We start from the raw sequence: 24,639 nt of genomic DNA on the forward strand, positions 1-24,639 counted from the left end.
ATATACAAATGTAAAGACTTACATAACAAGTAAAGTTTACAGAGAAGAAATCAATACAGCCAAATTATCCGGCTGCATGATAAACACTATTCACATAACGAGACCTAACAGCATGTAAGAAATATTTTCATGATTCAAGATTAAATAGCAAATAGGCATGTGAACCACTGAGGTGGTGGAGCACGCTACCGATACACATTCATAGCTTCTGTTCGGTAGCAAGTAGATTGCTTCCCCTGCGGCTACCAGTAGATGGCAGTGCGTGTACAGTCACAGAAACTCGATGTTACAGGTAAACATTGCTTTGTTTTAATCTGTCTGAGTTACTCAACTTGTGTAAATGTGAAATCTTAACGGGAAAATTCCGTAAGTTATTTGCAAATGGTTGTGTCAGACATAGCTGCGCTTACCGCCGTTCCTTGGGCAGGACGGCTCCTTTGAAACGGTATGTGTAATATTTGTTATGCTATCCAATAGAAGCTGTTCATATTTAGGATACCTCCACACCTGGTATGTATGCACGTCTGTTTTGTGAAAACTCATTAACTGTATTCGCTGGTAATAATTCATTAAGAAGTATATCATCTATAACGGTTTGGAAATATCCAACAAAATCATTACTTGTCTGGGCGTTACAAATGTCAAACTGATCTCCTCAAGTCATACCATGGATAATCATTGACATGTTTTGGTTTGGGTGTATATGGTAAGCCTTGCATCTGCTGTGAAGTGTGCCATATTGCAGCTGCCAAGGTATACCCAGTAATCAGGGGCACTTGAAATAACTGACATTCATATTGTCAGCAGTATTTTGAAGGAGGTACTCAATTAAGTTTGCTGTCCTTTTAATATTTTGAAGTTGATAAAGTTATTCATGCAATGCTTGCTTTAAACGATTTAGATATATTAGTGTATAAAATGTACACATATAATGAGTAAGTGACTCTGGTCTACACCAACCTTGGTATCTCCAGGGTATGCATTCCAACAAATCTACGAGCATCTACGGCTCGGGTTGATATTTTTCTTACCTCCTATTGCTGGTTCTGCATTTTCATGGTAGCCAATCACCTAAACTGCCATTGCAGCCAATACTCATGAAGGTCCTGGGGTAGAATAGGCCTTCAGCAACCCATGCTTGCCATGATAGGCGAGTATGCTTGTCATAAGAGGCGACTAGCATGATCGGGTGGTCAGGCTCGCTGACTTGGTTGACACATGTCATCGGTTTCCAATTGTGCAGATCGATGCTCATGTTGTTGATCTCTGGATTGTCTGGTCCAGACTCGATTATTTACAAACCGCTGAGTGTGGCGTAAAACTAAACTCATTCACTTACCCATTGCACCCAAACTTGCCAGTGTCAACAAAGATTGTAGTTGCAGCTGCAAAGGTTTGTTGGCAGTGCTGCTCAGATTTTATTGGATGTCATACAGACAAAAGTGTCAGATCTGAAACTTCTTTCAGAGTACCTCTGCATCATTTTTGTTGTCAAGTTTAAACGGTTTGATATATTTAGAAGCGAAAGCAAGGTGTGATTGGTATGCTGAACTTCCCAGCATGTTTCTAAATATAGATCAGCTTGATTTGTCCTGTACCCATAAACTAACCCACAACCTATGTTGTCATGATTATCATTCACAACAGGATTTCCTGTTGTGCATACTAGCTTTCAAACGGCCATGACCATGTTATCCTGAGAGACTGCGCATTCCACTGAAAGTTTGATGGGTGCAAAATAGGTTTGGAATCACATAAGTAGGTCAGATTTGTCATATTTTTTTATGGTGTGTATTATTATTTTAGTTGTTCCACCATGGCACTTTGAAACCATTTCATCAGTGCCATTTTATTTACCATGCCTTGGCATGCAAGTTAAGCACTATTTCAATCCCTGGACAGTAATAGAGATCCAAATATGAAAAGACATTTCCCTATCACAGTTTTATTTATAGTGATGGTACAACTTTTATATATGCTTTCCAATTGATGGCTGTCAGTTATTGACCTATTTAGCCAGCCATGTATCAAGGTAAGGAGGGTGCATGGAAATGAGACAGCCCTATCTTTGTTATGACACAAAGTTGAAAAGAAGGCATATTTGTTAAAGAAAGAGTATTATATTTTACGTTCAGCTGCCATTAGTGTAACATACTTGAAGACATGTTCTATAGTAAACCCTTTACCCTGTTTAGTGAAGAGTATCAGCAATCTGTCTGCCATTCAGGTGGCACGTTATAGTTATCTGTATAAACAGATAAACATAAGTGTTTTGTAGCTGTTCATAAATGCACTTAAGAGCTAGAGTTAGACTATGTGTACTGTATCCTGTAAGGTTATTGTTGACTGAGTGCTGGTGTGGATAGTTTGTGGAAAAATACTTAGTATATAGGTTTCATGACTGTACGGCATGTCATATCTGCAGACAGATATTGATAGTTGTATGGTTCTGTAGAAAATAAGAGTAGTTGGCTTCATGAATCATGAACTGTTCAGCTTGTAGGGATATGAAGATAGATGCATATACCTTCTACGAGTGCGTAACTTAATCCGTGTTCAGTAGGTTTTATATGGCTAAGGTGTTTTGTAAAGAAAGGCTGTATTTTATGTATCAGTTGTGTTACTTTCTCAAAATGGTTTGTGGAATGTCAACATCTATCGACATTCAACATTTTATGATTAGGTGTTTTAGGTTTTGGATACATTAATTTTTGAACTGGCGTTTGTAAAGTATTTTGGCATAGAAAAAATACAGACCTCAATTCTGGCATGTTTTGTCAATTTCAAGGAACAGAGCTTTGTACTGATAAATTATAATGCTTAGATATCAAATGTTTTAGCTGGATGCTGGTATGTGTTAGCGCCTTCCACTCAATATGAGTGCCAGAATATTTGATGTTGGATTTGGAAATTTTCTAAATATATTTGTAACATGTATAACAGTATTAGTTTCAAATTACAGATTTTTCCGAGTAATGGTCAGATATCCAGAAGATCTAGGTTAAAGTTATTTTCAGTTACCCATTCTTGTTAAAAGAGGCATCTAATGGAAGTGGGTGGTCACTCACTGACATAGTTTACACATGTCATTGTACATGTATACCAATTTATGCCCATGCTGTTGATCACTGGATTGTTTGGTCCAGATGTGATTATTGTCATACCTCCATGATATAACTGGAATATTGCCGAGTGTGGCATTATAGTCCCTCACTCCGTCATTCAGATACGTGACATGTGTTTTACCACATAGCTGATCATGCAGAGGGTGTTGTACCAGACAGTATTGATTGATATCAGTCAAGTTGTATAATGTAGCAGATGTGTTTCCTGCAACTGTCCGTCATTGATTTAGTTCAAGGGAGTCACTTCTGTACAGTGCTGTCTTCACCATGTTCACAAGGCAATATGTCAGAAGCCACAGTTTCACAGGAACAGCATTCAAACTGATATAGTAAGATGTACCTGTGATGTTTGGAGCAATCCTAATGTCAGACAATGTTTATGTTGTAATGGTGCTTCTGATATATTTAAAATAGTTGTGCTTATTGTTCAACACAGTACTCAGCAATATTCAAGCTGTATGGCCAAATTGACCCAAATTTCTATCTCCATTATATGGACTTGACAGATACCATGCAGATGATACTGACAAAATATAACTGTGAATTTTCACCTTTACCTTTACGTTTTCCCCACGAGAAGAAAAACATTGCCAAAATTGCAAACAACTACTTAAAATGTCAAGTTTGATAAGTTCAACCCCGTGTTGACATCTCCATCTTCCCATCAGCTAAAATCAGCATCCCTCAACATTCACAGTGAGAGCGAGTTTTGTTATTTTACCGCGCTTCCTGCTGACCTCGTTTTGAAGAAACAAGATTGGCAACTGTAAACAAGCAGAAAACATCGGTGAATAGCTGATCTATCACCAAGATAAATTTGATTTCATTCTGTTGAGAAATAGTGGAGCAAATCATTAAAAAACCCTTAAATATGGCGATAACTGGTCGCTAGCTTATTCAGTATTTAGTGCCCAAAGTAGCATTACCTTACATACATGCTGTCTTCTATCTACACATATAGCTTTAAAACTGTTTGAACGTATCTCTTTGCTACTAGTCAGAAAGACATGTTGCTGAGTAAACAATGTCAACATGTGTTGTCATGGAGATAAAACTGTCTACCTAATTTGCTACAACTGCTAAAATGTCATTACGTGGGAAAAAAATGAAAAAACAGCAGATTTTCATTTGCTTGGAATTTTAAACCTCCCAAGTGAAAATAATCTAGTAGATGCTTATCAGCTCCAGAAATCTAAGCGGCAGTTGTAGTGTTGTACTTTGAAGTTAGTCGAAGGCCAGGAGATAATCATAGTTGTAGGGTTCACCTTTGTCTCAGTGGGAGTTGATGTTACTTGACTAAGTCATGGGTGACAGTCTAAGGGGGAATTCTTGGCACATGCTTACCTTGCTGGGACACATTCTCTGTTTAAGAAACGACTATTTACCTGTTGATTTAGTCAACACCTATCCCAGACTACACAAACTAGGAAGTGAAAGTCTCTTTCTGTGTGGCGGTGTGTTTGTTCAGGTATCTAACTGTGTTAGAGGTAGAGGTCTTTTCACCCTCGTCAAAGGAGGTTTAACTTGTATATTTGTATTGTGTTTGCTTGCAGTGAGTAGTTTTGTCTTCAAAATTTTGTGTTAGTCAAAAGTTTTAAAAATTTAAATACTTAAATAGGATTTGAGAAATGTGATGTAGAATAATCAAGTGATTATCTTTTTCAGACATTTAGGTAATCTTTCTGCTTTCACAATTTCACTTTTCTGAGAAATGAGATTCCATTAATACTAAACAATATCATGTACAGAGCCAGTCACTCAGGGTGATGAAATATCCTCCAATACACATAGACAAATTTCACTTCCTAAAAGAAATTTATCCCGCGTGGGAATGTGTGTGTTGAATACCTGTGTATTGAATAGGAACATGAGGGGGAATATGGATTGTACTTTCAGCAGATTGTGGGTCCTTGTTCATTGGAAGTCATTAAGTACGTTATTGGTTCAAGGTCACAGGGACTGCTTAAACCTTCCCAGAATGTTGACAAGCAGCATATTTCATGTCTGTATAGTCACATGGGGAGTTGTATATCAGCACTGATGTCTGTCCTAGTTTCAGGTGAGATGGAGAGAGAGGATATGACTGATGGTGTTTCTTTCCTGGTGGGCCCAGGACACCACACAAAGTGTAGGAGTAGCTGTGGTCATAAAAAAATAAGTAATTTTACTAAAAGCCTATGCTTGGAATGAGTATTCGAGTTAACCCATTCTGTGGTAATGTGTCATTTTGGGGATTTTGGTATGGAAGTTGTAATTGTTTGTGCTTAAAGGTAAGAATTTAAGAGACTTTTCCTGAAATGTGGGTCCTTTACCATGTTTACTAATCATGAATTAAACAAACTTCCATTATGATACAATGAAAGATGGGTATGCAGAAGTCTTTACCATGGTCTCCTTCACCTGAAGGCTCTATCATCTTCAGGAATAAGATCGTGGCCTGTGTTCATTTTTCACAGTATTTCTACAGCATTTGTGATTTAGGTTCTCTGTCATTTCATCTTTTGTTGCACTCGTCCTATGCCAAGCTGAGGACAGATTTTGGTACTGTGAACCAACTTTAATCAGTGTCTCTGTACACATCAAAGATTTATGAATATACTTTTTGAATGTTTTTTTTCTTGGGGATGGGGGAGGGGGTTGGGACTAGTGTTTTTACTAGAGATTTGAAAAAGGCAGTGTATCAAAGTGTGGCAGTAGCATAACTTGTTTACAACATGTGCACTGGGCTACAAGCAGCATTGTTTGCATTGTATTGCTTTTTTGTTTCATAGAAAGTATCATTTGGATGTTTTGCATGTTTGTTATTTTAATTTCTTGAAATTAATCATGAATAAATGGTTGTATTCATCATGAAATATTTGTGAAGCATATTATATTCATAGCTGATTTGTTGCACCCTAATACAAAGTCTGTTCAAATGCTTTATCACTGGTATAGATCTCTAAGTAATAAATATGATCTGCCAAATATCAGAAATGTTTCCACATTGATCTTTTGCAACTGATTAATAATGGATAATGTCATCAGAACTGGTTTAGAAAATATGTGATTGTGTTAATAGTTTGTGATATTTATTTGATATATTGGCTGGATGTCAGATAATGTAGAGGAAAGTATCCATCAGTGGTGGGGGTGTTAGGTATTATGCATCAAGGAGGAAGTGTATTGTGCATGTGGTCGTGAGGTAGACACTTGCACCACTTGTGTATGGATGGGTTGCACTGTTAATGTCACCCTGGCAGACAGGTTTTTCACTACAGATACAAGGAAATATTTTAAAGCTGTTACTTATTAACAAAACTATTTGTAACTAAACTGTGGTTTCATATGTTTGTGAGCTTGTTTAGTCATGCTGAAAACAAGGTAGATATCCATGTCTTGTTACATCTGTTGACTATGATTAACGACCTGTTTTATTTGTTTCTGAAACATTCTGACACAGACCGTGACATAAATGGTGGTACTGACACCTGTTCACAGGCTGGTATATTTGTATGCAAGGTGCAGTTAATATTCTCCAATGGACATTCTCAGTTAGTGTTAATTAAGTGATGTCAAGGAATGATCAGGGTGAATAAGGTCAATGGTGACTTGTATATCACTGAGGACCAGTAAAGACAAAATGGTGAAGTCTGACATTTAAGATTACTGTAAATTGTTTTAAAAAATTGATCTTCTTAAATAACAGTTTTCATTTTAGTGCAGTTTTCCTGGCAGGAGATAGCAGTTTGAATCCTGTATAAATGCCCGGCAAGGCTCTCCCCCACTGTGATGATTCATCTAAGAAATATTCAAAGAAGTTCTTTTGTGTGTCTGATGGGTAGAACATTTATTTACCGCAAAGGTAAACTTAAGAAGTATTTACTGATTTGACTTTGTAATGTCTAACTCTAACTTCTTTCATTGTGTATACTACTAGCTTCCTTCTGATTCATGAGGCATTTAATGTGATTTCCAGTTGGTCAATGTATATTGTTGACAAGTGGTTGAAGGTTAAGATATGATAAGTGCACCTCTACCTGAGAGGTAGTGTCTGTTATCATTGAGAAAGTGTGTTTAGCCAGTGATCAGTGCGCCTTACCTAAGTGATAGCCTCCTGCTGTGATGTAACTGTCAGTGACAGATCTATATAACAGATTACCAGATCAAGGTGATAACATGGTGAACTGCCTGTCAACTCTGTCTGCTGTAGGACTGCAGGTGTATACATGTGTTACTGTGTAGCAGTATGGATTGTTTATACCCAACATGGGACAGTCACTTTGTTACGATTGTTTATTGTTGTCATCACGGTTGTATATGTATGATAATAACCCTGCCTTGTACAATTTTAAAATCTGTGTCTTCATTATATATATGCTGATAGGGGTTTATAATACCCACTTGATCCACGAACGGATGTAGATCTTCTTGTGTTGTTGTAGACTGTGTAATTCAGTGTTGTGATGTTATAACATTGTACACCTTATATGTAATTACTAGAATCTTGTGTGTAAACATGATTACTGCAGACAATCCACTATTTACACTCTGGTTTGAATATTGATCATTGTCAAGGAACAAATTGTGTGTAATAAATAATATGTGTGTTAAAATTCATATTCATATTGATTTTCACTGAGGCAACATGTGTTAACTCCTGTTAGTAATGGGTTTGGGGAACGTGTCATACTGCGTTGGCTGTCATGACTTGATATATGACACCTGGCTTTGACTTAAACTAAGCTCACAGTGAGTACAAAAACAAGATGTCCTGTTTGTAAGGAACGTCACAGTGGTTATGACTGTTTATGTGGCAATTTTGAAGAGATCATCATCATAATAACAGTCATAATAATGACAACCAGATTAGGGCAGGCTACAGATGTGCCTGGTTGATTCTGAGGGGCAATGAAAAACATAACTCTATGCAAAGGGAAATACAGTATGTATACAGCAGGTATTGACTGTAGAGCCTAAAGCAGGCACTAATAGATCTAGTACAGGGGAGGCACTAGATGCACCAACTGTTTGGGTCATACTCTACATCTGCCTCAGGACTGTTTACCTGTTTACAACATGAATTGTCTAGTTCTCGTTGTGATATCAGTGTACAAGATGGATTTGTTTTCTTCAGAGCCGGAGCCATGAGGCAATGACAACAAGGTGACGGTCATACGGAGGTGTGACAGACTTTTTGGGCTCAATGGTTGGAGATGTCCAGCACCCCGGGTCATAAAGTACAGGTAGCCACAGATATGTTATGCCAGAGGGCACTGGTAGAGTGACGGTAGCTACAGATATGTGGTACCACAGGGAACATGTAGTGTGCAGGTAGCTACAGATATGTGGTGCCACAGGAAACGTGTAGAGTGCAGGTAGCTACAGATATGTGGTGCCACAGGGAACGTGTAGAGTGCAGGTAGCTACAGATATGTGGTGCCACAGGGAGCATGTAGAGTGCAGGTAGCTACAGATATGTGGTGCCACAGGTAGCATGTAGAGTGCAGGTAGCTACAGATATGTTGTGCCACAGGGAACATGTAGAGTGCAGGTAGCTATAGATATGTGGTGCTGTGGGTCACTGGTAAAGTGAAAGTGGCTACAGATATGTGGTACTGTGGGGCATGGATAAGGTGTAGGTAGCTCTAGGTATGTGGTGCTGTGGGGCACTGATAAAGTGAAGGTGGCTACAGATATGTGGTGCTCAGGGGCACAGAGAAAGTGTTGGTAGCTCTAGGTATGTGGTTCTATGGGGTACAGATAAGGTGTAGGTAGCTCTAGGTATGTGGTGCTCAGGGGCACAGATAAGATGTAGGTAGCTTTAGATATGTGGTGCTATGGGGCACGGATAAGATGTAGGTAGCTTTAGATATGTGGTGCTATGGGGCACAGTTAAGATGTAGGGAGCTCAAGGTATGTGGTGCTCAGGGGCACAGAGAAGGTGTAGGTAGCTCTAGGTATGTGGTGCTATGGTGCACAGATAAGGTGTAGGTAGCTTTAGATATGTGGTGCTATGGGGCACAGATAAGATGTAGGTAGCTCTAGGTATGTGGTGCTATGAGGCACAGATAAGGTGTAGGTAGCTCTAGGTATGTGGTGCTATGGGGCACAGATGAGGTGTAGGTAGCTCTAGGTATGTGGTGCCACAGGGCACTGGTAAGGTGAAGGTAACTACAGATATGTGTTGCCACAAAACAGTGGTCACATTAAACTGTTTGGTTTCCATTTGAAATTTAAGAAGGCCAATATAGACCATAAGTTTCTTCCATCTTTAAACACTCTAGGTATGTATGCATTGTAAGTGTGTGGTTTAAACAACGTATTGCATGTTTCCAGACTTCCCGTGCAGCAGCAGGAGTAGCCATATCTCCAAGTGACACACCCTCCCCTCGGCCTCCGTCCCGGTCAGATGGGCGGAGGTTACCCAGCATTCCTTCACCAGACTCCCAGGAACTGATGTTACGACATACAAGCCAACACACAATGCCAGTATCTAAAGGACCCAATGGCTATGGGCCTTTCTTCCAGGAGTACAATCTCATGGCCGAGTAGTAAGTGGGAAAAGATCTTGGACATATATGGATTAAAGACATATTATCTAAAGGGAAGGTGTGTTATGTTGAGGGAAGATGTACTGCCCTAAAAGACTCTACATGATGGCAACATGCTCTGTTGGAAGATGTGTTACCAAGAGACTGTACATGATGGTGACATAGTCTGTGGGTAACAGTGTGTAATTTCTTTCAAATAACTTGGTAACTGTTTCTGGAAAAATGTACCTTCCAGCATGACCGTGAATATTGTTACTAGTTTCTACTTAATGAATACTTTCAATTTTCATAATCAATATTCTATTATTTTGCAGCAATCAGCTGTGTTCTTTGAAAGCACCAGGCATATATGTCATGCCGTCTGCCAAATCACCCCGCAGTAAGTTTAGTTTGTGAAACTGTAATGTGTGAAATGCTACACTGTAATGATCTTTAGCCCAGTTTTAAGCCTGTGTAGCCTGTACTGATGCAGTGTCAAGCCTGTACATTGTCAAACCTGTACAGTCGCATTGTCACGACTGTGCAGACAGGGTCAAGCCTGAGCAGACGCAGTGTCAAGCCTGTACAGATGCAGTGTCAAACCCTCACAGTGTCAAGCCTGTACAGACACAGTGTCAAGCTTGTACTGATGCAGTGTCAAGTCTGTGTGCAGACACAGTGTCAAGCCTGTACAGTGTCAAGCCTGTACAGACAGTGTCAAGCCTGTACAGATAATGTCAAGCCTGTATGCACACAGTGTCAAGCCTTTATGCACAGTGTCAAACATCAACAGACGCAGTGTCAAGCCTGTTCAGCCTGTTGTGTCTACTTCAGAACACAAATGAGTCTGTGACACATACATGATAATCAGTAAATATGGTGCTTTTTCTGCTTTGTACTGTCCATATTCATTGTGCTTTCCATTTTGATCATTGTGATACAGAGCTTGGCAAGAAGTATAGCTGATATGTATCCTTGTGCTCACCTATACCCATCACCCCTGGGGCCGGTGGGGTAGCCTAGTGGGTAATGTGTTCGCTCATGCTGAAGACCACGGTGATTCCTCACATGGGTACAATCTGTGAAGCCCATTTCTTGTGTTCCCCACCATGATATTGCTGGAATATTGTTAAAGTGGCATAAACCTCAATGTCTCACTCATTCACCCATCACCCCTGTGAACGAGTGAGTGTGATTTTTGTTATAATTTCATACTGCATTCAGCTACATTCCAGCTACATGGCGGCTGTTTGTAAATAATCGAGTCTCGACCGGACAGTCCAGTGATCGACAGCATGACCATTGAATTATGCAATTGGGATACAGTGACCAAGTCAGTGAACTTGTCACCTGATCCCACATGGGTTATTGAAGATCAGTTCTACCATGGATCTTCACCACAGGTTCACCCCCATGATGTAATGGATGATGTCGCCACTCTGTCAGATCCTTCTCATTAATGGTCAGGTCAGGTGTGGTCTTTTGTACACACATTGGATTGTGTGACAGTTGTAATGGGAGATGTTCCACCTGTTTGTTCCAGTCTGGAATGGCGTGCTGTTCATCCGGCAAGGCTTGTACCAGGAAGGGGTGTTTCGGTTCACACTCACCATCCCCGACAACTTTCCCGACACGGACTGTGACTGTCCTGTAAGTACACCTGTCTTATATTAAACCATTCTTTATCATCTGTACCCCTCATATCTCCCTCTTGATGTTATTCCAAGACAAAACTTGTCTCAGAGACCCATCATTTCCCCTCAAGGAAGAACAGGTGCTCAAGGACAAAACAGATTTACAATACCCCTGCTACTGGCAAACAAGGTTAAGTTAAGCACTGACCTGACAGTTGACCTGGATTAGCATATATGAGTGCCTCCCACTGGTGCTTAATCACCACCACTTCATTACGTGCCAAATCTATTTCATAGTCATGGACTGCATGTGTACAAGCCTACATCTGCTCTCCCTTTCACAGACAGAATGGGTTTGCTCACTGCACTGCACTGTCTACTTCTCATAAACACATTCTCGGCGCCAGTCCAACTTATCCTTGTTTGCCAGTAGTTCCCCAGTATTCAGCCACAGAACAGGTTCCAGTACACAATACTTACTTGTTCCCCATACTTGTTTCCGCATGGGAATCAGGGACAGAAGTGTTGCCTGGTTTACCATGCCTGTCTCATTGCAAGGAGTCTGTAACAAAATAGGTTTGTTCTTATAAGTATGAGTTATATTTTTCTATTTCAGAGCGTGGTGTTTGAGTACCCGGTGTTCCATCCTTTAGTCCATCCAGTGTCCGGCCTGCTGGACGTGAAGAAGGGCTTCCCCAAGTGGAGGTATCTCCGTCTAGACAATTATTCATGTACTTAAATGAAAAAGTATGTATGGGTACATTGTACTTAAAAATGTCATTACTAGTTTTATGTAGAAAACAAGGAGTATAGAGAATCAGCACCCAACCTGCCTGACTTATTATGGCAGATTATCAAATAAAAATATTACTTTCCTATGTCTGTTGACAATCTTTACATTTGCTAGAATCATACGTTCATTAGGATTTCATAGTGTGTTGGAAAAACACAACTAACTATGGCTGCAAGAAATTGTAACCATCTTGAGTCTGACAATCCAAATGTTGTCAGAGTGTTGTTTACTTCCTAGTAAAGTAGTTTGATCACATTCAGGACATTCTCTGACTGCTTCTGTATCAAGTGACAATCTCATCACGGACTCAGCTCTTCCAGAGGTCACAAGTCATTTCTGTATATTATGACAGACAACAGTTGTATTGTTTCCAGCTCTTTGTTTTGAAGTTGAGATGCTGTATTTTGACAGGCGCAATGTGAACCACATCTGGCAGGTTTTACTGTATGCAAGAAGAATATTCTACAAGATTGAAACAAAGGCTCCTTTGAATCAAGAAGCTGCTGATTTGTGAGTTGTCTTATTTTGTATGCCCAGGTTACACAGCACCAAATGTTTTTCCATAGAATTCTATAGTAACCTTGTATTATTATCACCCTGGCTTGTAATGCAGGGGGATATAGTCGACGCCTCGTATGTCCGTCCGTCCGTCAGTCTGTAATCATTTTGTTTCCGGAGCATAACTCAGAAACCGTTGAATATTTTTAGACCAAACTTGATAGAAATAGTAATCTCAGCCTATGGTTGCGCCTTTTGCTATTTAGAGATTTTTGGCGTTTGTATAGGCCTTCAGAACCCATGCTTGCATAAAAGGCGAGTATGCTTGTCGTAAGAGGCAACTAACAGGATCGGGTAGTTGGGTTTGCTGACTTGGTTGACACATGTCATCAGCTTCCTATTGCTCAGATCAATGCTCCTGATGTTGATCACTGAATTGTCTGGACCAGACTCGATTATTTACAGACTGCTGCCATATGGCTGTAATGTAGCTGAGTGTGGCGTAAAACTTGGATTGTTGCTAGGTGCAATGTTTGATGGTGTTGCCAAAACCAACAACCAATCATTGTGTTACTATTGATACCATTATGTTGCTATAGATACCACCAGGACCCAGAACACTACAAGAAGAGGGTATTGGAGTCAGTCCAGGCATCGAAGGAGCGCATCTATGAACCGCCAGCGTCTGATGACCCCTATGCAATAAGGTAGGAGTTTATCCTGCAATTTGTTGATTTGCATGTAATCAAGTGTCCTTTGTGTTGGGGAGAGAGAAGCTTGTAGCATGAATCAGGATAAGTATAAGTAATATTTTTATCCCTCAAACATTTCTTTAAAAGTAGATAATTCACACAATTACAGGGATCAAAATTATTGGTGCCATTTTACTGATGGCATGGCTAGGATTGAAATGGCACATTAAATTCTTACCTGCCTTTCCTTATGGCACACTTCATTCGTTTGCGAAAGTGCATTCAAGTATGTTTTAACCATTATTATCTTCCCTTATTTAAAGTGACATTATGAACAATGATAAAGTGTACAGGTCAGACAGACAGATACTCATCAATGTCTTTTCACAGTCTGAGGTCAGTAAATAGACAGAAATACAACCCTAGCATTGTTTTATTACTCATGATTTATTAGTGAATGTTACAATACGATTACAACTTTTACATTCACTTCAAGATATGTAATGTTTTGAAGTTCAGTTTAATAGACCATGAATTTATGGTGCACCTGAAATTGAAATGGCACACTTAAATTATCATGACAGTGCCCATGAGGTACGCTCAAAGAAAACTTAATTTCGATTCCTGCTATTATCAGATCTGACATTGTATGTAATCTAATGAGAGCTGTTGCTAAAATGACATAGTTCTGCTAGAATGTAACTTGTGTGTGGCCTTTGGAACAATACCATTTATTACCTCCCCCTCACTATATACTTCAGTACATAGGAAACAAGGAAAGAGGTCATGTAGGTTTTGTGTGTGGATATGTCATGATGATAAGAACGACCAGTTGTTAGACATAGGGCATGTGCCTTGTGTCTTTTACTATCAAATATGTCAGCAATTTCAAGCTGATATTGACAAGTGTTGATATATTCAAAAGTGGTGACATTCTGTTTATCATCCAACCAAATTCCTCTAACTTCTTAGTTTAAGGGGCAGTGGGGTAGTCTAGTGGTTTAAAGCATTCACTTGTAGAACCGAAGACCTGGGTTCAATTCCCCACATGGGTACAATGTGTGAAGCTCATTACTGGTGCACCCGCCATGTTACTGCTGGAATATCGCTAAAGGCGGCGTATATCCAAACTCACTCACTCACTCATCAGTTTGACAACAGTGAAAAGCTGCAACTAACTATCATCATTTGGGATTAGATGTCATTTGACTGTGATGTTAGAGTACCTGATAACATCATACTGGTCTGCAAAGGAGTATGATGCAATTTTATTGTTGTGACATGTGGAAAATATTGAATAATCTCTCTCAACTGTATCTCCCATGTTAGCCTGTTTTGAATGTCTGTTAACCTTATCTCCTGTGTTAGCCAGTTTTGAATGTCTGTCAGCTGTATGTCCTGTGTTTTGTAATGTGAATTTTTACTGAGGTTCTTTGTTGCATTGTAGGTTCAGTGAGTGGCAGCCTCTGGTGCATGAGGAGGCTTTACAGGAGATGCTGGAGTCTAAGGTATATGTAGTTCCAGGTAATCTTGCTGTGACGATGTGTTGCCCTCATCTGCTGCCACACTCGCACAGCATCTCACCATTAAAGGTGTCACACAGCACAGCATCCCACATCTAGCGGTATCACACAGCACAGCAGTACAGCATCTGACCTCTACAGGTGTCGCACATCACAATATCTCACTACTGTGTCACACAACACAGTATCTCACTAGGGTGTCACACATCACAATATCTCACTAGGGTGTTACACATCACAATATCTCACTACTGTGTCACACAACACAGCATCTCACTAGGGTGTGAAACAGCACAGTTTCTCACTAGGGTGTTACACATCACAATATCTCACTAGTAACTAGTAAATATATTCAGTTATTGAATACATATTTCCTTACCCAGCATGTGTCTGTTGCCACACATAAATCTGGCAACATCCTTGACTGGATTATCACACATAGCAACTACAGCATTTTATCAAAGAAGTTAAAGTCATCGATTACCAGATGTCTGACCACTTCATTGTCTTCTTTACGACTGACTTAGTTAAGCCAAACAACAGGCAGTCAATCTTGATGTGTCATAGATAGTTTCAGACTAGGACTTGGTTAATTCAAACCTCCTCACTGATCCTCCCCCTGATGTTGATGACCATGTTGAGCTCTTCCATGACACCCTCATATCTCTCCTAGATAAACATACTCCAGCAGTTGAGTACACTCCATGGTATGACGATTCGATTCGTCATTCTAAGACTCAACGGCACAGAGCTGAACGTCAGTGGCGTAAGACACGTCTGGGAATTCACAGGCAGATTTATCAACAGTGCCGAAATGCTACCACCTCTTTAATCATCTCCGCTAAAAGGAAATATTGTCTTCACCGAATAGAGGATAGTATGGGGAGGCCTGCTTCACTGTACAGGCTTATGAATACCCTGCTTGGTGATGGAGGTGATAGATTACCTCCCGGACAAAGTCACAAGGAACTAGCAGATTTCTTCAACTCATCTCAAAGATTGATACCATTCGAAAAGGACTTTTAGTCAAGGACGTTGATAGGTGTTTCAGTGAACCTCTCTTCACAGGCGATCCATTAATGCAGTTCGCACCCTTCAGTCTAAAGGATATTGAATCAATTATCCGCTCTTCAGAGCCAACCACCTGCAACTCTGACCCCTAACCCCTGACTCTGTTTCAGTATCTTGACCTGCTTCTGCCAAGCATTACTAAACTTGTCAACTCAAGTTTGGTGAGCAATGTTTTTCCTAACAGATTTAAACATGCTGTAGTGAAACCTTTGCTGAAAAAAACAGATCTTGACCTTCAGAATCTTCAGAACTTTCGACCTGTTTCAAATTTGTCCTTCGTTTCCAAGATAATTGAGAAGGCTGTACATGTGAGGCTTAAAGACCATCTCTCCAAACATTTTCTGTTGGATGAATTCCAGTCGTATTGGCAATACTATGGTACAGAGACTGCACTACTGCAGGTGACGAATGAGCTCTGTTGTGCTGTCGATGATGGTAGGATTGCAGCTCTAGTGTTGTTTGACCTGTCTGCGGCCTTCGACACAATTGACCACCATAGACTCCTGTCTAGGCTTAAAGAACAGTACGGACTTGAAGGCCATGCCCTTCAATGGGTATCATCTTATCTGTCTGACCAACAGCAATCTGTTGTCATTGGTAGCGAGAGATCTAAAGGCGCTACAATCACATGTGGTGTGCCACAGGGGTCAGTCCTTGGTCCGGTCCTGTTTGTATTGTATACTGGATATGTCAGAATGATTACTAAAAACCACACAGTTTCTCAAAATACCTATGCTGATGACACTCAGCTCTTGAAAGCCTTTCATGTGTCAGATCTCTCCACAACTCTTCACTGTCTAGTTACATGTACACAGGACATCAAGTGCTTAAACTCAATGACACTAAAACAGAAGCAGTTATCGTTGGTACAAAGCAACAACTCAACAAAGTCAAAACCGATTTCCTTAAAGTTGCAAATGCAGACATCAAGTTCTCTGATGTTGTTAATGAGGTGTCCACATTGACTCTTCCTTGACTCTGGATTCTCATGTTAATCATTTGAGCAGGATCTGCTACTTGCATCTGAAATCCATTGGTAACATTCGGCAATACCCAACAACTCCTGCAACTGAAGTCAGTTGTACACTCCTTGAGAAACTTCAAAAGATACAGAACACTTCTGCTCGCATCATCAGCAAGACTTCTAAACGTTCCAATATAACACATGTGTTGAAAGATTTGCACTGGCTACCAGTTAAGGCCAGAATTGACTTTAAGATCCTCTGTTTGACATACAAGTGCCTCCATGGATTGGCTCCCTCCTACCTGTCTGAACTCCTACATCCGTATGTCCCCGTGTGCAACTTGTGCTCAAACACTCAAGATCTACTGGTCATCCCATCCTAAAAACTGAAATCCTTTGGCTACCGGTCATTCTTGTACTCTGCACCTGTGCTTTGGAACTGTCTCCCTTGTGCCATTAAAAGCTCAAACACAATTGACATTTTTAAGTCCAGACGTTAAACGCACTTTTTCACAGCATTCTACTAATTATTTCAGCTGTAAATACTCCATTGTAAATACAGTGGAAGCCGAATTACGAGGAGTTGGACTGGTGAGAGTCAAGAGTTAGTCCTTTGACCAGGAGATACGCATGCATGGTACTTTTACCATGGTGTAACATGTTTTCAGGGTAATAGGGCAAAAGATGATCATGGACATTATTGCATATCAGTAGATTATCAAAACTGTAATTCCGTCATAAATATCACCTCATCTTTTATAAATAATGTATTGTTAGAATGCTCTGTCGTCAGGTGGTTTCCAATGCAACACACATTTCATGTCTTGTCCGTAAGCACAAGCGCTAGAAGTGACGTACATGTACCATGTTTTCATGTTACTCGCTATTTCGTGGGATAACGCCCTTGTTTGGAAGCGCATGTGATTCAATCTTCTCCACAAAAATCTACAAATACAACGTATCATTGGTTCAGGCATTTTGTCACTGATGAGAATTCGAAATTACTGGAATATCGTCTTTTTATAACAAAACCGCATACCATCAAAATGACACTGAGTCAGTCATGTCAGCTTTGCTGAACTTCTTTGTTGATTCCTTTTATTGATTTGATTATCATCACACCTGATAAACTCTTTGAAGTTGGTAATCGGCTAACTACAAAGGACTTCCGCCTCTGGCAGTCCCCATTCCCGCTAGTCCGATCTAATTAGCGATGTTTTCATAGTAAATTACCATGAAGGGCCGAAATCCGAGTTACATGAAGTCCGAATTAGTTCGCCTATATGTAATGATAACTTAGTTAACTTCTGCCAGGACCTACAGTTTGGTCTGAATTATACAGAAAACCGAGTTACTTAGGGTCTGAGTAAGACAGCTGCCACTGTATTCTGTAGCACTTTGAGCATGCCTTAGGGTGTGGAACAGGTGCATTAAAAGTATGCATTTATTATTATTATGATAATTATTAGTGTGCTACTCATCACAATATATCACTAGGGTGTCACACATCACAATGTCACGCTAGGATGTCACACATCACAGTTTCTCACCAGGATGTCAAACAGCACAGTTTCTCACTAGGGTGTCACACATCACGGTTTCTCACGAGGGTGTCACACAGCACAATACCTTACTAGGATGTCACACAGCACAATGTCTGACTAGGGTGTCACACATCACGATGTCTGACTAGACTGTCACATCACACTATCTCACTAGGTTGTCACACAGCACAGTATCTCACTAGGGTGTCGCACATCTCACACACACTCCTGTCTCTTGTATCATCATTCTTTCACTCACAGTATTTGGCTGCCTCTTTTGGTCTGTAATAATGTTGTTGTATTTGTCAATACATTTCAAATTTTCCACCAGTTTGAAATATTGCAGTGTCTTCAGACAGTTCATGTGTCCAGTGTGATGTCTGTGTCATGCATTCTTCATTCTTGTTATTTGCTTCAAAGTTTCAATCTGGTGTATTAATTTAACTGCAGCGTTCCCCACGAACCTTCTGTTTTCAGTCTTTGATGTCTGACTTTCAGACAAGCCAAGGTGAAAGTCGAAGTGGCAGTCCGCCATCTTTAGGTCTGTCCTGGGTTTCTCTGGACACAACGCAAATCTTGTCCCGTGAGGACCCAGCCACAGCGTAGCAGGCAGCGTTCACACGTATGAAGAGGAGTTTGTGTTTGATCAAAGAGGTGCTCTGTGTCTAGCTCAGAAACTCCCAAATGATGAATTGCGTGTCATGACAAAAATGGTGATTTTATTCATTGAGGATCTGGACTGACAGACACTGGACTTGTGCATTGTACCTTCAGGAAATGTGTATGTGTCAGCCTGATGTCTGTAACATCGTCATGGCAATAGTGAGCATCAGTGATCATTATCATTCTTGGCTATAAATAGAAACAGTTAAACACCTAAATGGAAGCAGGAAAATATCAGCTTCAAAGAAGACTCACGATTCAGACTGTGATCACTGCCATTTTCTCATGTTTTCAAATACTTTGAATAGTACTTCTGAATATTGGTATGTATTCTTTTCTCCCACTCACTGGGAAGAACCTAAAATATTAACCAAGATGGCCATACCTGTCTGAAGAGAACAACTTGTTCATGTATTCCCGACTCGACTTAGTGTCAGGAACTGAGTATCGTTACAGAAAGTCATGGAAAATAAAATGGAGACTGATTTTGAGAATCTTTTATTTAATTGCTTTTTGTGGAAGAACTCTGTAGCTGCATTTTTTAAAATGAATTTATTTGCGATATTGTAATGTCAACAAAATGTTAGGTTGTTCTGAATGGGCAACAGTTCTTTAACAAACAATGATTAAGAAACAAAACAAATAGACCATCCTCCCTGTCACTTTTATTCAAACCCAGCTGTTTTTATTTAATCCTCCCACCTTGCAATGTACATCATTTTTAAGTTGCATGTTGTTTGATGGGCTTTGCATGAACATGATAATCCCAATGATGCTATAACTTCGGCTTGTCAAACTTTTAGCTCATTTATGTGATAATAAAGACTTGATTTGTACTTGTTTATGATAAAGCTGCATTTTCATGATTGTGTTTTAGAATTGCATTTGACTTGTTTGTGCCCATCTTGAAACAGGAACAACACTGAAGTGTGTACTAACACTGTTAAGTAGGTAGGTGTTTATGAGTAGTGCTGTATTGGGGTTGACATGTTGACTGCACACCATGGACAATGGTTGAGGGGTGTATAGTCAACATTTAGCTTATAAATTACTAATTATTGAAGTAGTTTTGTGGGATAAGATGACACCTGATGGATTGAATAAATGATGTCACAGTCAAATGTCAGTAGACTGGACTTTACAATAGGGAGACCCATTGTTCAGATAGCTGTATGTATGGCCAATCTTGATAAACATCTGTACTGGTGAATAGGACTTACGCTGTTAAAATATAAATCTTTTCTGTACAGGTTAATGTGACTGCTAAAGGGTCATTTCAATCCTCAGTCAATGTTTTCATTTTCTCCAAGATTTGTCTTTAAGGTCAGTGTTGAAGAGGTGACAAAATACATTGTTATGTGAAACATTGCACCAAGGAGCATGCTTTATTGTCATCAAAATATTTTGATTGTCATTGTATTATATACTGCTCAAAAGAAGTTAGGATCCATCAATCCTTTCATGCCAAGACTTTCACTTTTGCGATATGAAAGAATTGTGGTCTTTTCCTTCTTTTGCATAGTGACTGGTAAGGCTGTATAGGGATTAGGCAGCACATCATGATACTGTGGAGATTTTTTTATATTATGGCTGCAAAACAAGAAATGGCACTGAACATGACATTGTAGAAAGTTGCCCAATCCCCAAACATCTAGTCTAGTGGTTGTAGTGACCCATTTTATGACGAGATTATTGTTGGCAGTCTGGAGGAACTATCTATGCATAGGAATACATATAGGTGCCTTTATTCCAGTCATATTGTTTGTGTGGATATAGTGTCCAGTTGCATGGACATCTCAGGGCCCCAAGTCATGTGCTACCTGCGTAGGAATGCTTCATTTTAGGAAATGTTTCACTGATTGGGACAACATTAGTTATTTTTCATACTCCGGGGACCCCATTTTTTTTAGAACTGCAATTTGGCCTACAAAGTTACCTCCCTTAGACAATAATGGAGTTTGAATCCAGATTTTCTGTGTGTTGCTAGGTCTGTTTATCATACTAGTGCTTATTGTAAAGTGTTAGTGTGTAAGACCAGTGTCACTTCAGGCTTCCCCCCTCATTGAGATACATGCTGTCACTGAGCTGAAAAACCGTGGACAGCAGCATTAGGACCAACTCTAAAGCACTCTGACGGGATGCTAGCCCTGTGTGCTGCACTGGAAGGACTACTTGCAAACAAGGATAAGTTGGTTTGGCGCAGACATACATGCTGATAGGGGTCATTTGTCAGGTCAGTGCTCAACTTATCCTTGTTTGCCAGTGAGTATATCTAGTGATTTGAATCAGTGAAATAAGGTAATCTTTATTTTAAAAGTTTTTTGTTCATGCTAGCCCTAAAATATTGACACTGGGTGCCCTGACCCTGTATGTAGTTGACACAGTTGTCAACACAAAAGCAATATGCCCAGTGTTGTATGTGCAGTGATAAATAAAGGCTCTAACAGGTGCACTTTAAGGTCAGTTTGCAATGTAGAGTTATGTTATGTCATCTTAATTATATACATCAGTAATGATATTATTTATCGAAGATGAATGGATCCTAAAGAATTCTGTGTGGTGTAATCATGGTAATTACAAGCATGGGTAGAAGGGTAATTGCTATGTTGCTTGTGACGTGAAGAGCTTTCTTTAGCAATAGATATGAGTGTTTTGTAATTACAAAAAACATTGTCAGTCAGAATCAAAACAGACTGCTTATTTTGATATTCATGTACCTAAATGCAAATAATGTTTGACTTTTCAATGAAAGTATGCACCAGCTGCCATTTTTACAGCATTTCATAAAAAGATATTAGCTGTTTTTTTCAATGAATATTACAGTGAACAAGTGATTCTGATTCCTTGAAAATTTCAAACCCTTTCTTGTACAAAGAGAAATGTTTGGTGAAGGATGTGTAATTTTTACTGTTTAATTTATACATTTGTTTGATGGAAAAGCATGTTATTTTCATATTTGACACGTTTCATATTCCATCGTCTCTCACCATGAACATGTAAACCATTGTGAATAAAGATCCCATACAAAAGAACTATTATTGCTTGTGGTGTGAACCTAATGGATGATTGTCTGCCATGAAGAGGCAGTGAGGTAGCCTTGTGGTTAAAGCGTTTGCTAGGCATGCTGAAGACATGGGTTTTATTCCTTACATGGGTACAATGGTGTCCCGCACTAATATTGTGGGGGAGTGTAAATCCAAACTCACAACACTCAAAGTTTGCCAGGCTTGTATATTGGTTGAATGAATGAGTGATATTGGTATTAGCACCACTTAAATAGTATCTCAGCTATATCCTGATGTGTCTGAGTCCACTCGATGTAGGAGGGATACTTGAAGAGATGCACATCCTAGATGCTTATCACCTTTGAGTGAATAATTTAGTTTTCTGCTGCGCTCAGCAGTATTCCAATTATCTAGTGGCAGTCTGTAAATAATCAAGTCTGGACCAGACAATCCATTGATTAACATCATGAGCATCTGTCTGCGAAATTGGGAACATATGACATGTCAACCAAGTCAGCGAAACCTTACCACCAGTTTGGATGGTGAGCATGATCAAATAATTAAAGTATCCATTTAGTGTTGAATGGTGCCCAGTTCTCCATGCTTGTCGCATAGGTTAACTATGTGGCTGGCTCATCAGTTTAGTTTTACACTATTGTTAGCTAGAATATTCCATCAATATCATGATGAGACACCAGAAATGACATGTGGCTCACGTATATGTTGGTGGTTCGTGCTTGTCCCGTTTGTTGTATTTGTCTGGCAGCAGAAAGAGGATAATATTTTCATTCATTTAACCAGCAGCCACTAATTCACATGATTTAAGCCAAAATACACCCATTTCCACATAGACTTCCTCAAGTGATCCATAATGCTGCTGATTAGTGACATTGTGAAATGTTGGAATCTTAAGTGTTCATTAAAGTAAATTATACCATCAACATATTGACAGAACTGGAAGCAAAGATTAGAACAATTCTACAGGTAGAGGGCAAGTGGACTTCCCAGATAACTACATTTCACCATGCGATAAATCTCTGAGGAACATCATGTTTACAATCCAGTAAATATAATTACAGTCTGTTGGCAGTAAAAGCTCAGTAGTTGGCACAGTGAGACAAATGCACGTGCCACACATGATCAGCATTAACTTAGACCAACCCTACTTGTTCTTGGTGTTTCATGAAATGTGCAAACCCCTTGTCACACAAAGTAATAATAGCTATTTGAAACTATGATCTTTTGTTAAACAACACTTCAATCCTAAGCTGAATAAAATTCTGAGATTTAAATGTTCAGCTGGCAAGGTAAACTTATGAGGATTCGCATTTTAAACTTCACTTTATTCGATGTACCTTTCTGTTTAAAGTGAAATTCATCGGTATGTTTTTACTGCAAACAGACTATAATGTCCAACAGTAGCCTCACAACGAAACACAATTGATGATATTCCTCCAGATCGGTCAGCTCCTGTGACATGGATGTCATATGGACTTCTCAAGACTTCGAGAACAGTACATATTAAAAGACAAGTCTGATATTAAAGCTTTGCTTTATTCCAATGATAATGTTTATATACAAACATGAGGGTGTAGAGGGGACAACAAGATATGCAGTGGATGTGTTGGAAGGCAGACCGACAGACTGGCAACTGAGGTATTGGCAACTTAAAGTTTGAGATCATTGTGGACCAGTGGAACTAGAATGCATGCTCCAGCAAACTGCACGAACAGAGGGCAAGCACACATTGTATTGACAAAACTACCTCTTCCTGACTCGGGGTTGAGCAAAACTAGTCATTGCCACTTATTATGAAGATATACAGTATAATAAAAACTTTGCATACTCAAATAAATAATATTACTGGAATTACAAGGTATTTGAGTAGACAGCAACTTGATGATGCTACTGTTTGGGCCCTCATCAGAAAAACTGGCGAGGAACATCATCTTCAACTGTTCACTCCATCCACCTGAGAAACTGGGGCAATGAAGGAAGGGTTCCTGTTTCACACTGCAAACACTACATCACATTCCTCACAACAAAGCTGTAAGCCTACCTGTTATAATATACCTAAAATATGTTTCCCATGATCTACAAATGCTTTTAAACTACCCTACAAATTTTTCGTCTGGCCAGTCATGCAGCAGTTTTCAAACCTGCCGTGTGTACACTACAATGTTTGATGGTCACATGTAATTCAGTCAGATAAGTGTGCTGAATCACCGAGGTGGATATTCATTTGCTACTTCCCACAAAACATAAATGCATGGTGTACAAATCGATAGGCCAGGGTAACTAAAACATTTGAATTTCATCCCATGTCCAACCATACAATTTCCTTTTCAAAACCTTGATATTCCATGTCAAAATGTATTTTTGTACCTGAAATAATAGGAAAAAGCTATCTTCATAAAATAAGGTGGAGGTTTTGAAATAGGTAAAGCAGGATCAAAATGTCCAATTTGTAGGTGGTCCATCTTTTATCAGATAATACATACCCATTTCTTGCATCACGTCTTTCTCTGGGCTATACAATGCTAAAGTAAGGTAGCATGCAACATTTTCCAACACTAGTTGGCTTGGTAATCAACCTCGTACAGTTAAGTATGTTT

General features: G+C 39.6%; 1 protein-coding gene across 4 annotated transcripts; it reads left to right on the forward strand.

Annotated features, from left to right (window-relative positions):
- Window positions 1–229: 229 nt before the first annotated feature.
- On the forward strand, window positions 230–22,048 carry LOC137257966 (AKT-interacting protein-like). 4 transcript variants are annotated; one of them, XM_067795490.1, is made up of 10 exons: window positions 230–292; window positions 8,242–8,350; window positions 9,444–9,658; window positions 9,973–10,037; window positions 11,181–11,287; window positions 11,888–11,976; window positions 12,476–12,574; window positions 13,162–13,269; window positions 14,702–14,778; window positions 18,834–22,048. In XM_067795490.1, exons 2-10 carry the CDS (start codon window positions 8,321–8,323, stop codon window positions 18,845–18,847), a joined length of 804 nt encoding a protein of 267 aa, XP_067651591.1. In that variant the 5' UTR covers window positions 230–292; window positions 8,242–8,320; the 3' UTR covers window positions 18,848–22,048. The 4 variants fall into 4 exon arrangements, with proteins under 4 accessions (XP_067651591.1, XP_067651587.1, XP_067651589.1 ...); XM_067795486.1 differs by having other exon boundaries at window positions 239–292; window positions 14,702–14,762; window positions 18,855–22,048; XM_067795488.1 differs by lacking the exon at window positions 230–292 and adding an exon at window positions 3,823–3,912 and having other exon boundaries at window positions 14,702–14,762; window positions 18,855–22,048.
- The last annotated feature ends 2,591 nt before the right edge of the window (window positions 22,049–24,639 follow it).

The sequence above is a fragment of the Haliotis asinina genome, chromosome 12 (genome assembly GCF_037392515.1).
Source record: "Haliotis asinina isolate JCU_RB_2024 chromosome 12, JCU_Hal_asi_v2, whole genome shotgun sequence".
NCBI classification, from domain to species: domain Eukaryota; kingdom Metazoa; phylum Mollusca; class Gastropoda; order Lepetellida; family Haliotidae; genus Haliotis; species Haliotis asinina.

Coding starts and splice junctions, on each gene's coding strand:
- LOC137257966 (XM_067795486.1), top strand. CDS start 8,321: ATGTCCAGCACCCCGGGTCATAAAGTACAG. Junction 9,659..9,972: donor TACAATCTCATGGCCGAGTA/GTAAGTGGGAAA, acceptor ATTATTTTGCAG/CAATCAGCTGTGTTCTTTGA. Junction 10,038..11,180: donor GTCTGCCAAATCACCCCGCA/GTAAGTTTAGTT, acceptor TGTTTGTTCCAG/TCTGGAATGGCGTGCTGTTC.